Source organism: Atta colombica, unplaced genomic scaffold (genome assembly GCF_001594045.1).
Source record: "Atta colombica isolate Treedump-2 unplaced genomic scaffold, Acol1.0 scaffold163, whole genome shotgun sequence".
Classification (NCBI taxonomy): Eukaryota; Metazoa; Arthropoda; class Insecta; order Hymenoptera; family Formicidae; genus Atta; species Atta colombica.
Window position 1 is genome coordinate 2,652,962 of NW_017259254.1, and position 13,691 is coordinate 2,666,652.

Below are 13,691 nucleotides of genomic sequence, written 5' to 3' on the forward strand. Positions count from 1 at the left end.
GGAGGGAGGGGGGGGATACAAAGAAAGAGGGGTAAAAATGAAAAGGGACATGACTCACCTCAACGGTATTTTGCTCGACGGCTTCACCGGCGGTCGTAGCGCCGCTGACCGACGAGGTGATTGCAGTTGCAGTTGCAGCAGCCGCGCTGCGTACGCAAAGGTAACATTCCCCAAGACGCAGTGCGGATGCCTCGAGCTCCCCCAGCTGCAAGATCAGGCCGTTGCCGCCTAACGTCAGAGGCCAACCCTCAGGCACCACCGCCTCGTTTCCCTGCAATCAGACAAATGGATCATGTCATATCTCGCCTCTGATCATCATCATGTGGATGCTTTCGCGTTAAACATCGTAATTTTCATCATGTTCTGATAAAGCTAAACTCTTCCGCACACGTTGTTTCCCGAATATTCCGCTGAAGAGAAATTGATATTTTCAAATACCCAATAAAAATAGAAAATTAAGAATAAAATTGTAGCTATTAATCGAAAGTTATGAATTAAGCTATATTTTTGTAGGCAGATTGTATATGAAAGCGGGAGGAATTAAGCCGTTGGAAAGCGATATGTTAATTGCGTTGATTATAGGATATATTCAGAATTAAAACGATGTGTAGTCAGTAATTGTCCTTTCTCTGTTGAAAAGCATAGTTGATGAGCAGGAATTTAATCGGAGTCAAAACATTTCGCAAAGCAAAGAAAGTGACAAAGTATTCTGCGCGGAATGTATTAATGTTGAAGATTGCATCTTGAAGTATTTGTGCATGCCAGAATATTACAACATCAACACTAGAAAGTTTGACGTTAATTGCATTAATAATAGTTAAGCCATGTAATAATTAGCATAATTCTAAATAAAAATAACTAATTATGTAACAATTATGCTCACAAATAAACCTCAATTAGTGAACAATTCTTTTAGACTTTAATAATGTAAAGATTTGAAAAATAAATAACTCCATCGATATATAATAACTATTATATAATAACTATTATATCGTACTGTAAATAATGTAAAAAATTGAAAAATAAGGCTATAATCAAATAGCACACACTAATTGTCGACACTATCGCGATGTTCATTTCTAGGCACCATCGCATTTAATTTAATATTGACTTATTACGACTCATATCTCCTCATCTTTGAAGGAGAAGAGATCGCCGAAGGTGCGAGACTCTCTCGAGTGCACCTTGCAATAACGCCTACATACATATGTCGACCGGCGACTACGTGACTCGTCGTGTAAGCAATTAGACGGTAGGATAGCGCAAATAAAGGGCGGCAACTGAATGCACACAACGTGCTTCAGGTTCGTAATTAAAAGCAAATGAAACGCACCCATTCGGTCGTCCACGATTTTCATTATCGAGACACACGCACGACTGCATTCCGTGGGGAAATGGAACTTTATCAAATAGAGTCGGTCGATCGGGAGACCATACGATGACGATTCATCAATTCGTTGTCGCAAAACTAATTAACTCACGACAAAGAAAAATATCAACATTGACACAATGTAAAAACAGCATTTTTATTATAGATATTTGCTTCGCTTTTCTAAGTTTAATTTTTTTTTTGCGATTGATTTATTTATATACTACAGATAATATATTTTGTAGTGTTTCCGTTTGCATTGAAGCAAATGGAACCACTACAAAAAATAAAGCTGCGACTCCGCTCACTTTTTAAAAATACAACATTTCTTTTTAAAAACACAATTTTAAAAAGAATGTTCGGCAACGGTACCAATATATCGTGTTAATTCGAACCCTTGAAAGTGTACATGTACGAATAAAAAATTTCAAGTTTCACGCGTTTGCTTTCTCATCAATTTTCACTGTTCATATCTCCAAAAAATTTTTTTTTAATTAAGGTGGAAACTATGCAGCAAGGGGAAAGCACGGTATCACAAAATTTCATCAAGCGTCCAATGCCACATTGTCTAAGTCTCTCTCGTAATCGCTTTCGCACTAATCAGTGTGAAGGTGACTACGAGAGAGAATGCAGAGGCCATGTTGTTTGACCATGACGCCGAGACGGACGTTTATGATGCGCGATAAGGAAACCAGAGGCCCTCTTGCCTGTCAACCAAGTGTCTCATTAGCGGTATAAACACCGTATGAGAGAATGTATCTGGCGCCGAAACTAAGCGGCTTTCACTGCATGATTTACCGATGTATGTACTGCCTCCCTCCTTCGATTTATATGCAGCACGGCTTACCTACGCCACACGCGGAAACCTTGTGTGAATGTTTTCAAAATGATCGGCGGCAAAACGGAAGGTCCCGACAGGACAGCGGTCTAGCGAGAGCCGGCGTAAATCAGACCTTATCGCTGCGGAATTCGTATTAGGCTAAGTGCGAACGCTGGTGCATTAAATTTCATCTCTCTCGATACTCGCTCGTTTCTCAGACGCATAGCGAATTTATCAGTCGCCCTCGCGCCATATCGCCACGTAATAATTTTAACGTTATCGGCGATTTTTCGCGCCGCGATCGCACGTTCCGTTACGCGCGACTAGTATGATCGCATTGGTACGAATCGAGACTAGTTTGAAAGGTGAGTTGAGAAGCATTTCAACAAATTGGAATCGCTTGCTTTCTTAATGCCGGCAAGCTATAGAAGCAAAGGAGAGATATGAATCATAAACTTTCTATACTTATAAAAAAAAAGACATAAATAATTTGAAGAAATAAAGATCATTTATTATTTTTGTACAAAAATAAAACGAAATAAATTTTGGAAATTTTAATCAAAAAATGGAAAAAATTAATAAAATATTTTAATTTTTAATATCTTATTTTAATATTTTAATTAATCGCTTATATAATAAAACAATGTTTTAAATACTTTTACACTTGTAATCGTGAATTTGATGACTTGAATTATACCGGATTAGTGCACATTAAAAACCAAATAAAATACCTAAATGCAGTGATATAATTTAATTTTGACAAAATTTTACATTTTTATTCTGCTAAACAATACATGACACTATTATTAAATATAATTATTAAAAATATTTAAATATCCTTACATTTAATTTAGTTAATTTCAAGTATAGCAGCTTTTAGTATGCTTTAGTATTAATCTTGCGTGTGCAAGTGCCCGAATTCGCTATAAATCACAAATAGAAATGACTTAGAAATGATCTACCTTCTTTTTGTTTTGACTTGATAAGTTTTCAAATCAATCATTCGCCGTTTTACGGATGATCGGCATCATCTTAACTGGCTAATGCGGTCGTGCGGCGAGAGCAGCGCATAAATACACGTTCTCCTTAAAGCTATATCCATTCGATCTAAGAAAAAAATCCGTAATAGACGATTAAACGAGAAAGATAAAAGCGAAGGGAGACTCATAGGAGACGCGCTGACTGCCGTGCCGGATGCTGTCAAAGTGACAGACGCGTGCATGCGACGAGAGCTCATTAATCGGCTGCTGCACCACACGGCGGTCGATGCATTGACGAGCTTGCATCTACGTGACTCACACAAGTGAAGATACACGCACGCGAGTTGGAGTAGCACGCGCGGAAATATCGGAGCGGATACATCGAAACACAATTTTATAGCGGTCCGATCTGATGAAAGTCCGGCAAGACTGATTGCGATCTGGCTGCCGCGAGGAAGTGAGGAAGCAAAGAAGGGAAAAAGAGGAAGATAGAGATAGAGAGAGCGCGAAGGAAAGAAACGATTCGCGGACTTGTTCCTCGGACTCTGTAAAAAAAAAAATGCGCACGCGCCCCGCCGACCGCCCGTGGTAAACACGCTGTGTATGTTGCGATCAAATTAATCGGCATGACATCGTTACTTCTCCGAGTCGGATGTCTTTCACTCTGTGCTCCCGAGCGCGTCTCTCGATTCGAATGGAGAAGTCTTAACCGCGATCGTCTTCGGCGCGAAAAAATATAACGGTCGAGCACGGAGGTTGAGAGGAAAGAGAGAGCGAGCGCGGATTTACGACGGTATGTATCGGGTTACCAACGGTGCTAATTGTAATTTGCGTAAATTCGCCTGAATTTATTTTTATTGGGTGTTTTTTCTCAAAGTGTTGATCGCGTAGCTAATTGGATGAAGAAAATGTATATGGACATTTCGTGTAAAAGATCTAAGACGAATAGAAATAGACGGAAAGAATAAATCGTCAAATATAAGCGAAAAATAGGAACGGATTTTATTAGATCTATTATAATGTTTGATGTAATCAAACGATAAGCCCACTATAATCTTAAAAATATCCTGTATTTTAACCGATATATTTAAATTACTTCGTGCTAATATTTATTCATCTCCTATATTACTATTCCTAACACGATGCTTAAACACAATGCTTCATGAATTTTTCAAGATGAGATCAAAGCTATAAATTCAATGCGTCTTTACTAATAAAAACTTTACATGGTCTATATAAATGTCAATTTAAGTCAATAATAGCGATCAACAAGACTGATCAATTCAACAGAATAACAAAAAATTGCTAATTCTCCTCGTATTAATATAGCGTTGAATTGCCGTTGAATATGTATGTTACCATGTATGTTACATGGTTCAATATAGAACTTTCGGTACTACAGAAAGGAAACCGAGGTGAATACCGCAGAGATGCGATCTGGCAAAGACTTGCAAGACGTGCCACGGATGCGGCAACGGGATGTATGTATGCGGGCGGTGCATAGAACGCGACGGGTCTGGCCAGTAAACGTGCCATGAACACAGGCGTGCACAAGCCGATTCCCTCTTCGCGGTACGGCTCGTTTAAAATGCAGATTAGACTCTATACCGGCATCCTTTCAGCGCGCGAGTTGCCGACCGACGTCGACGTGGCAACGGCACCGATCAACGCTTGGCTAAAGCAGCATCTACAATTAAACACGTAGGCATACAAACAGATAGATGAAGAAAAATTTATTGTATTCTAATGTAATAACATAAATATAAATATTTATTCGAAAAGTGATAGATGTGAAGTAAATCATATCAATTATATTATATTATTATAGCCAAAAATAATAAAAACATAAAAACAACACACAGGATACTCGCGTTGAATGAGTAAATTGCATAAAAGTATAATCAAAAATAAATATACGATCTATGACGAGATAGAGTATTAAAAATTAAATTCAGAGGAATATTGAAGTACCATTTCTACAATCATCAGTTAAAAAAGAAAACTTCGTGTATAAGTACGTGTTCACCTCAAATCTTTCGATAGTATGTAAAAAAATAGCTAAATAGACGCAAAGACAACGTTTACATTATGATCGCATGAGCACGAAATTTCTTTGTGAATGTATAGCAGAACCCGATTTGAATGAATTCATTAGTACACTCTCAAACATAAATGTGTTTAAAGTTGCGGCTTTAAATGCAGTTTCGCAATGAATGTTTCTGAATATTTACGACAGAAATCCTAGTCTATGACAGACGTCGCTGTTATTTGCATCTTTCGTCTCGACACCAAAGTGTCTGCTATGCAAAATATTTGCAATTATCGGAATAAAAGATTACTGATCGTGAAGATTTACATATATAAAGATTATGCGTTTCGTGGGTTTCCTCCGTGTCCAGATCCATTCTTGGAACGCCAATGTTTCGTGAACCTTGTAGTCCACTTCATCAGGGCGAGGAGCAGCCTGATACTGTATGTACGCGAAACACATAATCTTTATATAGAAAGCACCCGTAGAAGTCTTAAGAATACTTACATATACATAAAATCAATGCTCATAATATCGATTTTCTGAATCAGTGAATTCAGTTGAATGTACTAGTGTGCCGGTATCATTAAAGCCATTGATTTAATTCGACTGTGAATGTAAAAGTAAAACGCAAATATTTCAAATTATAAAATACATAATTTATTTAACAGTAAAATGCACAATAAAATGCATCAAGAATTTCACGGTTTAATTCGTTTCTATATTTATATTAAACATACATCTTTACATCAATTTTTGTGACGATAATTTCAATGTACATCAGCGTATCTAAATTTTTAAAATATTATTTTCATTATTAACAAATGAACACATTGTTGTAAATTTGTACTTTCAAAATATACTTTTTTTTTACTTCATAATATATTTTTACTGAAATATTCACGATTTTAAATGTTTTTTTTTTCAATGGCATTAAATGCCATAAAATATTTTATTATTAATGTCATTGATACTCTAATATTATAAATTATTTTTACGAAAATTTCCACGCCAGTTTCCGAGTAAAAACGTACAATAAAATATCACAGATTAATATAAACTATATTGCTGTAAAACAAACATTAGCTAAAGCAGGATTTTAAGATATTACATCGCGTCAATCTGTGATAAGAGAAGAGAACCGCTCTCCCTATTTCTCACTTTCCTGACGGTAAATCTCTGTCAAGCGCGTGCGGTGTTTCTCAGCTACCAGTTAACAATGCAAGATCATGAGGAAAATGCGAAAACGAGTCCCGACAGAAAGAAGAAGTCTCGCCATCTCATTCGTGTTTCGTCTGTCAAGACATCTTGTCTGGTGAGCTCGACTTCGCGAGAGGTCGATCTCTCGCTCGGCAATAGATAGTGTTAAAGAGGTCCCCAATGCAAATTCTCAATCTCTTTCGCTGCATCTCGCAGAGAAGCTCTCTCTTCTCTCCGTAATTTTTTCATTATCTGTATAAATTTTATTGTCTGTATAAATTCTATTATACAAAGTAGACATTATATTACGGAGATTCTATAATATGACTGTTTCTCATCACAGATATCCATCAACTTGTCCTTGTTTTATTATTAAGCGTATATATACATATATTATTTTTAATAAAATACTTATTGTACAATATAATATAAAGATTTTAAATATCTTAAAAATTATCATTTAATTATTATCGGTTCCTAAACAATTAGAATTATTTCGTAATATTTTGATCATTTGAAAGCTATAGTGAACATCTATATTGTTTGTTTTAAAGGAAATATTAACAATATAGTATAAAATAATTATACGATATTGAATGTCGCTTTACTTAGCATATTCTCTCTCATATACATAATTTATCTTTATATTTGTCGCGGAATATTTTATCCAGGATTATTATAAATAAAATTTCTTAAGTCGGCTATCTGATTATCCATTTGGATATCTTTCTTTTGCGATGGGACTTCCGCAAGGGAATTACGAGATCAATGTGCATGTTACTGCGTAGGAGCCAAAGGTCCTCCGCGTCCTCTGGCTGCGATTGGCCTATGACCGGCGAACAATAGAAAGCTGGATACGTTCGTAAACCGATGGCTTTTGAAAACGTCACTTGAGAAAGAATCATGGAACTGACCGGTTGAAGAAGCACTAGTGAACCCCTCCATGCACTAGTGAAAAAATTCCTTGAACTTAGCTATTTGACGGTCACTTTCCTCAAAGATCGTCCTTTCACATGTATCACGTCACAATCACCTGCGCGCCACGAGTCATCGCCTTTGCCATCCGCGAGGAACAAACTCCCGTAACTGTTATATGAGCATCACCCACCTGGATGCACTGAGGTCGATATTATACGGTATCGGTTAGATAACAACATTGGACCAACACAACTAATGATCACTTTTTGCATGACAAATGCACAGTCAAATCCAAGAAAAAAAGAATGATAAAAAATTATTGAGAAAATTAACAGGAAATATAGAATCTACTAAAATACTAAACCGCAGAGATACAAACTTATATAATGGCGGTAGATACAGACTTATAATCTCTTCATGTATTCGGATAAAAATAAAATAAGATATTCAATATTTATGATTTATTAAAAACAAGAAACAATTGAAAAACGTAATTTTATAAAATATAAATCTTTGTAACGAGAAAGAGAAATTAATGATTTGCGTGCAATATAAAATATATATGTGGAATAATAACAATAAAATGTGCGTCTAATATTTCTAGATGACAAGCAATTCTATCGAATTAGGACGCGAGCAAAGATCGAAAGGCGGTACTTCGCGACGTTTATCTCTGCGCATTGCAGCTGCATTGTGACGTCGCATCGTACAAATCGGGCGTATCGCCTGTCGAGATACATGCCACAAATTCTTTCCGGCTTCTATCGCAACCTGCCATTATCTGATGTGACATTTCATGAAAATGTGACGGCGGCTATTTGTTATTACGCGGCTATCCGTGAACGTCGCATCGTGCCGGCAGGTAATTATCGGTCTCACGGTATAATTATCGCAATTGTTATCCGATCTCGGGGCGAGGCCAAGAAGGTCAGAACTAAGGAGAGACCTGTCCCAATGAAGGACCTACAACGTAGATCCACCTCCTTGATTCTATGCGTCTTGTTGCTATTATAAAAAAAAAATTAACGAGCCAACTATCGTCTAGTTAACTATCAGATATTTGAAAAACATTGCGAAAAGATAAAACAAAATTATTTAGTTTAATAACTTATTTGTTAAATATCTTTTCATTAATTAAGAATCTCATGTAAAGTATAATACATAATATAAATAATATATAATATGAATTCGTCAAAATATCTTTAATATTTTTGTTTGTAATTATTTTCAATACATCTTTTTACGTAGAAAATATTTTCCTTATCGCGAAATAATGAAAGAATTAAATGTAAAATAAAAAAAAGTAAAATTATAATGTAGAGAGATCTCATCTGCTTTGACTATTCCTAGAGAAATCGCATATGCATCTCACCAATAGGCTTACAACGCTAAATATAGCGAACGTTAATAAAGTACATCATCTAATTAGCTAACCGTCAATCATTTCCTTATCGATATGCTTTGTTGGCGTAGCATAAGACAGTGTCGGTCTAAAGGAAGACGCATCCTGTCTCTGATTACCATTGCCCCCGCATCCTCTGGACGGCCCCAAGTTCACGTCATCGTGGCGTTCACCTCTACCGAGTGTTCTTTCGCGACGTATGCGCGAAGAAACTACGGCGAAGTTACGAATTGAACAAGAGATTCTCGTGCTCGCGGTATACGCTTGTCGGATTTGCACGCGCATGAACACCTCATACTACAGTACGCGGTGTACAAGACACGGATAATTCCTCCGCTATAATTCATCGCGAGAATAGGAAATGAACGGCTCTTCTCTCTGGCGTGGAGTAGCGTCTCTATTCATTTGCCGGTTCAATGAGTTAGCGTCGAGAGACCTCCCCAGAATCGCCGGAGGTGCGTTAGATTGTCGTATCTTTCAGGTGCACATGCGCATCCCTGTATCGCGCATAGTAATTATGATAATGTCGCGTGAGTCACGATTACAGGGACGCGGCAGCGAAATTAATAACGGAGATTCACGATATATCCGGGGACATGTCAATTGGAGACAATCGCGACGAGCAGGAAGCGACGTGGAACAGGTACTTGGATAACGCCAAGTATCCCTAGGAACGGGCGAGCTCACGCGAGCTAGCGATCAACGCGAACGACCGAAGTTCGTACTTTGCGTGGAACGGCTCAGCGTGCGGTCATATGACGTCGCCTCGGGCACCGTGATTACTTATTAAACAAATTCACGCACGTATAAACCAACGAGCGTGAATATATCGGTGATGAGCTGCTAACAGCAGTGTTGCATGTGCATGCGATAGCGCGCGTAGAACTTTATTTCAAACAAACTTAAATTACATAATAGTTTTTTTACATTTTGCAACAGCAACAGATTTAGCTTTGTTATTTCAGAGGTTATACGAAAAGTACGATTTTGCTGAAATGTCCAAAAATTTAACTAGATATAAGTCTGAAAATAATTTTGTTAGGCTATAAAATAATTACGTAAGAAACTCAAGTATAATGAACAATGTTACAAAAAAATTTTGATATTCTAGCAGCTTGAGTGTTCTGTATACATATAAGCAACATTCTATATTATTTTAATGATCTAATACAATTATTTTCAGATCTAGTTAAATTTTTAGATATTTTAGCAAAACCATTTTATATAAATGCGACATGAAGGAAAATCTGTTACACAAAGAAATCTGTTATAGAAAGAATTTGCTCAAAATTTAATTAGATATAAATCTAAAAATAATTTTGTTGGCTTGAGATCTACATAATTATTTGGATAGTTCAACACAATTATTTTCAAAGCTGTATCTAGCTAAATTTTTATTTACCTATTTTAGCAAAATCATCTTTTCTATTCAGTATTCTTCAGGAAACAATAAAAAAAATTGTAATTAAGCATCTATATTTTTATTTTACCTATATTTTTAAAATAACACAAGATCTCTAATGATTTATATAAAATTTATACGTGAATTCGGTATTTTATTTTAAAAATTCCTAATATCTTACTCCTGTACATTTTATCAAATCCAAATTTTTGAATGAGTGTGTTCGCTATTTATCACAACAGTTTGCACTGCAACATTATTCACACTTGCATTGTTCAAGCGTATCTTAGCAGCATGGTTCCTCTTGCAAACGGGCACCTAATAGTAACCTCGAGGTAATCCCGATGTATGCATCAGAAAGGCAGTATCTTTTCGCGGATCACGACGCAAACGAATGTTTATCGCGTGCCCGCGTGCGCCTTCGTGCATAATTCCGCGTACGAGAATCTCAATTATCCGGTACTTGCGCCTCGCTGTTCTTGACAATGTATCAGTCCAAAAGAGCGTCTTTCCGGTGCTCTTTTTTTCTCTCTTGCCAAAGCCTTCAGACAAATACGCATGATATGCATTACTTTTTTCCGCGCGATGCACGCACATCCTCGAAAGTTTAAGTAAGAGCTCTTCTGAAAAAGCCACTTCCCAACTAGAGAGGTAAGATTGAATCGAAATATTTTCGCATGTGTTAATTCATACATAGAATTCATATATAGAATATATAACTGAAATAATTTAATTTAGAAATAACGTTTAATAAATATTTGAACAGTTTGTACACTAAAAAAATATTAAATTTTAATAAATATGTGTGTGTGTGTGTGTGTGTGTGTGTATGTGTGTGTGTGTGAATAGTCCATTTATTAATATAAATATATATTTATTTGATACAAAAATTATTGATTTGATTTAATTATCGTTCTTTATTGAGTAAATATTTATTTACTGTAAGTAAATGTTTACTTATTGTTAATTCTATTCAAAGAAATATTTATTAATATTTTTATTAAATTTTTTCAGTGTAAATATTTAAAATTCATGCTAGAATTATTATCATTTTGTGATGTAATAAATCAGATATATATGTGCTTGAATATCATATGCAAGTTTATACAGAGATAATACTTTCGTTAGCAATCAACTTGAAAACTAATAATATTTCTGAACCAGTCATCGTTCATCTGTGCATTCATCAGATTGTCCACTCAAACACGCTTCATTAAGTCTCGATAGCGAATAGCAAACAGTTTCCTCGAGAAATCTATTCTAATAATCTAATCCTTCCAAATCTATTGCTGTACGTTGTTACGAAACAACTTGCAAAGTTTGATCCATCTCTAGTACGTATTTCTCTAGTAGTAATATACATCTCTGGAACGCGAACACCGTTCCCGACGGATGATGCTACGGAGTGATCGTCCGGAGCACTATCTCTCTTTCCCGGCCGCCGCGCTAGTTAGCCGCAGGCTACCTCTTCCAGGTGCATGCATGTATCTTGCCGTGCCTCCCATACAGTCATTACGAACACTTGCATCAATCCACCACACGTGTGAGTGTGCATGCGTACGTGCATGCGTATGAACGCCTAGCTACCTCGCCTAGTCATCGATGCGTGACTGCGTCGGAGGAGAGCAGTCTGCTAGAATTATTATGCAAGCTCGTCGTACTCTCAAGCTGTCGGTGCTTCGGGTTCCGGGTCCGATTGTTCGTTCGGTGCGGCACGCTTCTTGGCACCTGATGTTAATGGTAAACGTTAATGGCGCGTTAACATGCGTGGTATTTCTGCTCGTTTGTTCACTTATTACAGTATATAATTATTTGTTACTCTGCATTGCACGTCTCTCGCTGTAATATAATTACTATTAACATTATTCAATTGTCTAATAATCAAACATTCCCATTTCCATGTAATTTTCATGTAAACCTTATTTATATGCAATAAATTAAATTAAATTTTCTTAACAAAATCTTTTCAGATTTACGTCATTGCTATTAATTGCGTGGCACAGCAAAATGTTATAATGCCAAAATATGGAAACTATTGTAGGGATTGTAAATACAGAATATTCTCATTATACTAATATTCGGCATGGAAAGTGTTACTACAAGCGAAGAAAAATAAATAGCACTTCAAAGTTCTTAGTTCATTGTAACATTGTTGTTTCTGTACTTGAACTTACAACGTCTTGAAATTTTAACTTTAACACATTTTTTATGTATAAAATTACAATTACTTAATTAAAAATTTTTGCAGAGACTGATTGCTCACACGTTTAGTTATTTTTGTCAAATTTTTGGAATAACAGTTTTCAAGAAAATAAGTTTTTCCTTTCTTCTGAAAAATTTAAAAAATGACACTTATTACAACGTTTTGCTTTGACATGCCTTAAATATAGACATCTCATCTACGAGCATAAATTCAATGAAATGTCGCAATCGCGATCAAAAGGTAAATTTCAATTGCTACAGATTACGTAGTTACGAAAAATGTTGCCAATATGCATGTTCTATTAATTTCAATTCCTATTCCTCCTGAATGCAGTGTCACTATACCTGCGCCAGCAAAAGAAAATCACTCGTCATGAGTTTGTTACACTGATGAAGAATCGGTGGGCATTATACGCATATGCGAAGCGTTTCTCTGTTAGTGCATCGCGTGCAATTTGTCATTACACGTGTCATCCTGCCGGTGAAACCGCCGGGCAAAAACCGCGTCCTTCGGGGTGGCGATCTTTCGTGCTCTCTCGTCAGCGCGCGATGAAAGGGGCTTCATTATTCATCAGTTCGGCGAGCTATGGGCGGTGTATACTTAACGTTTATACGAAGAGAAGCTCGACGTCTCTCGGTGAGAGTTCCGCTAAGTATAATATCATTTCGCTTACGCAAGCGCACCTACGCAAGCAGCTAACACGGGCACGTTTCGTTACGTCGGTATTGCGATCGAATCATTATGCTTTCTCTCTTTCTCTTTCAAACAATTGTCGAGAAGGTCCAAACAACATTGAGTTTCGTTCGAAGTCATTTCAGCGATACCATCGAGAACTCAAACGATACTTCAAGATAAGGTAATCGAGATTCTATCGTATTAGACGTCGATAGCTTCCGCTTGATGTTATTTTTAGATATGCCGATAATAGACCTCCTCTCGCAATAGCATCGATATATTATTGTTACTATGTATGGAATATTGATGGTATTACTAATCATGCGAGAATATCGATAAATTGCCAAACGTGAAAGAATCATAGGCATTAAACCTAGTTATATCGAGGGATTTGCTACAGCTACAGATACCATCATGAGAAGCTACTTCATATCATACAAAATCACATTTCCTGGTATCAAACTTTTCTCTCTGTCTCTGTTTTTTCTCTCTGTTCTTCCCTCGATATCGATATAGTTTATAAACAAACATCATGTTATTATGTTAATACGCAGAGATTATATTCTCCTTCTTTACTTTTAATAGAAAGCAATTTCTAATATCGTTAATAAAATGACCGCTTTCTTCCTTCCTCTTTCATTATGTGCCATCCGCCACTTAATAATATCAGTAAATATCGATTATATATATATA

The 13,691-nt window shown here is 36.4% G+C and overlaps 1 protein-coding gene across 1 annotated transcript in view; it reads right to left on the reverse strand.

Moving 5' to 3' along the window:
• Positions 1-13,691, reverse strand: part of LOC108686058 — a 229,839-nt gene that overhangs the window by 94,330 nt on the left and 121,818 nt on the right. Inside the window, exon 3 of the mRNA XM_018191122.1 lies at positions 59-271. Coding sequence (XP_018046611.1) covers positions 59-271 — 213 coding nt within the window. The remainder of the gene's footprint in view (positions 1-58; positions 272-13,691) is intronic.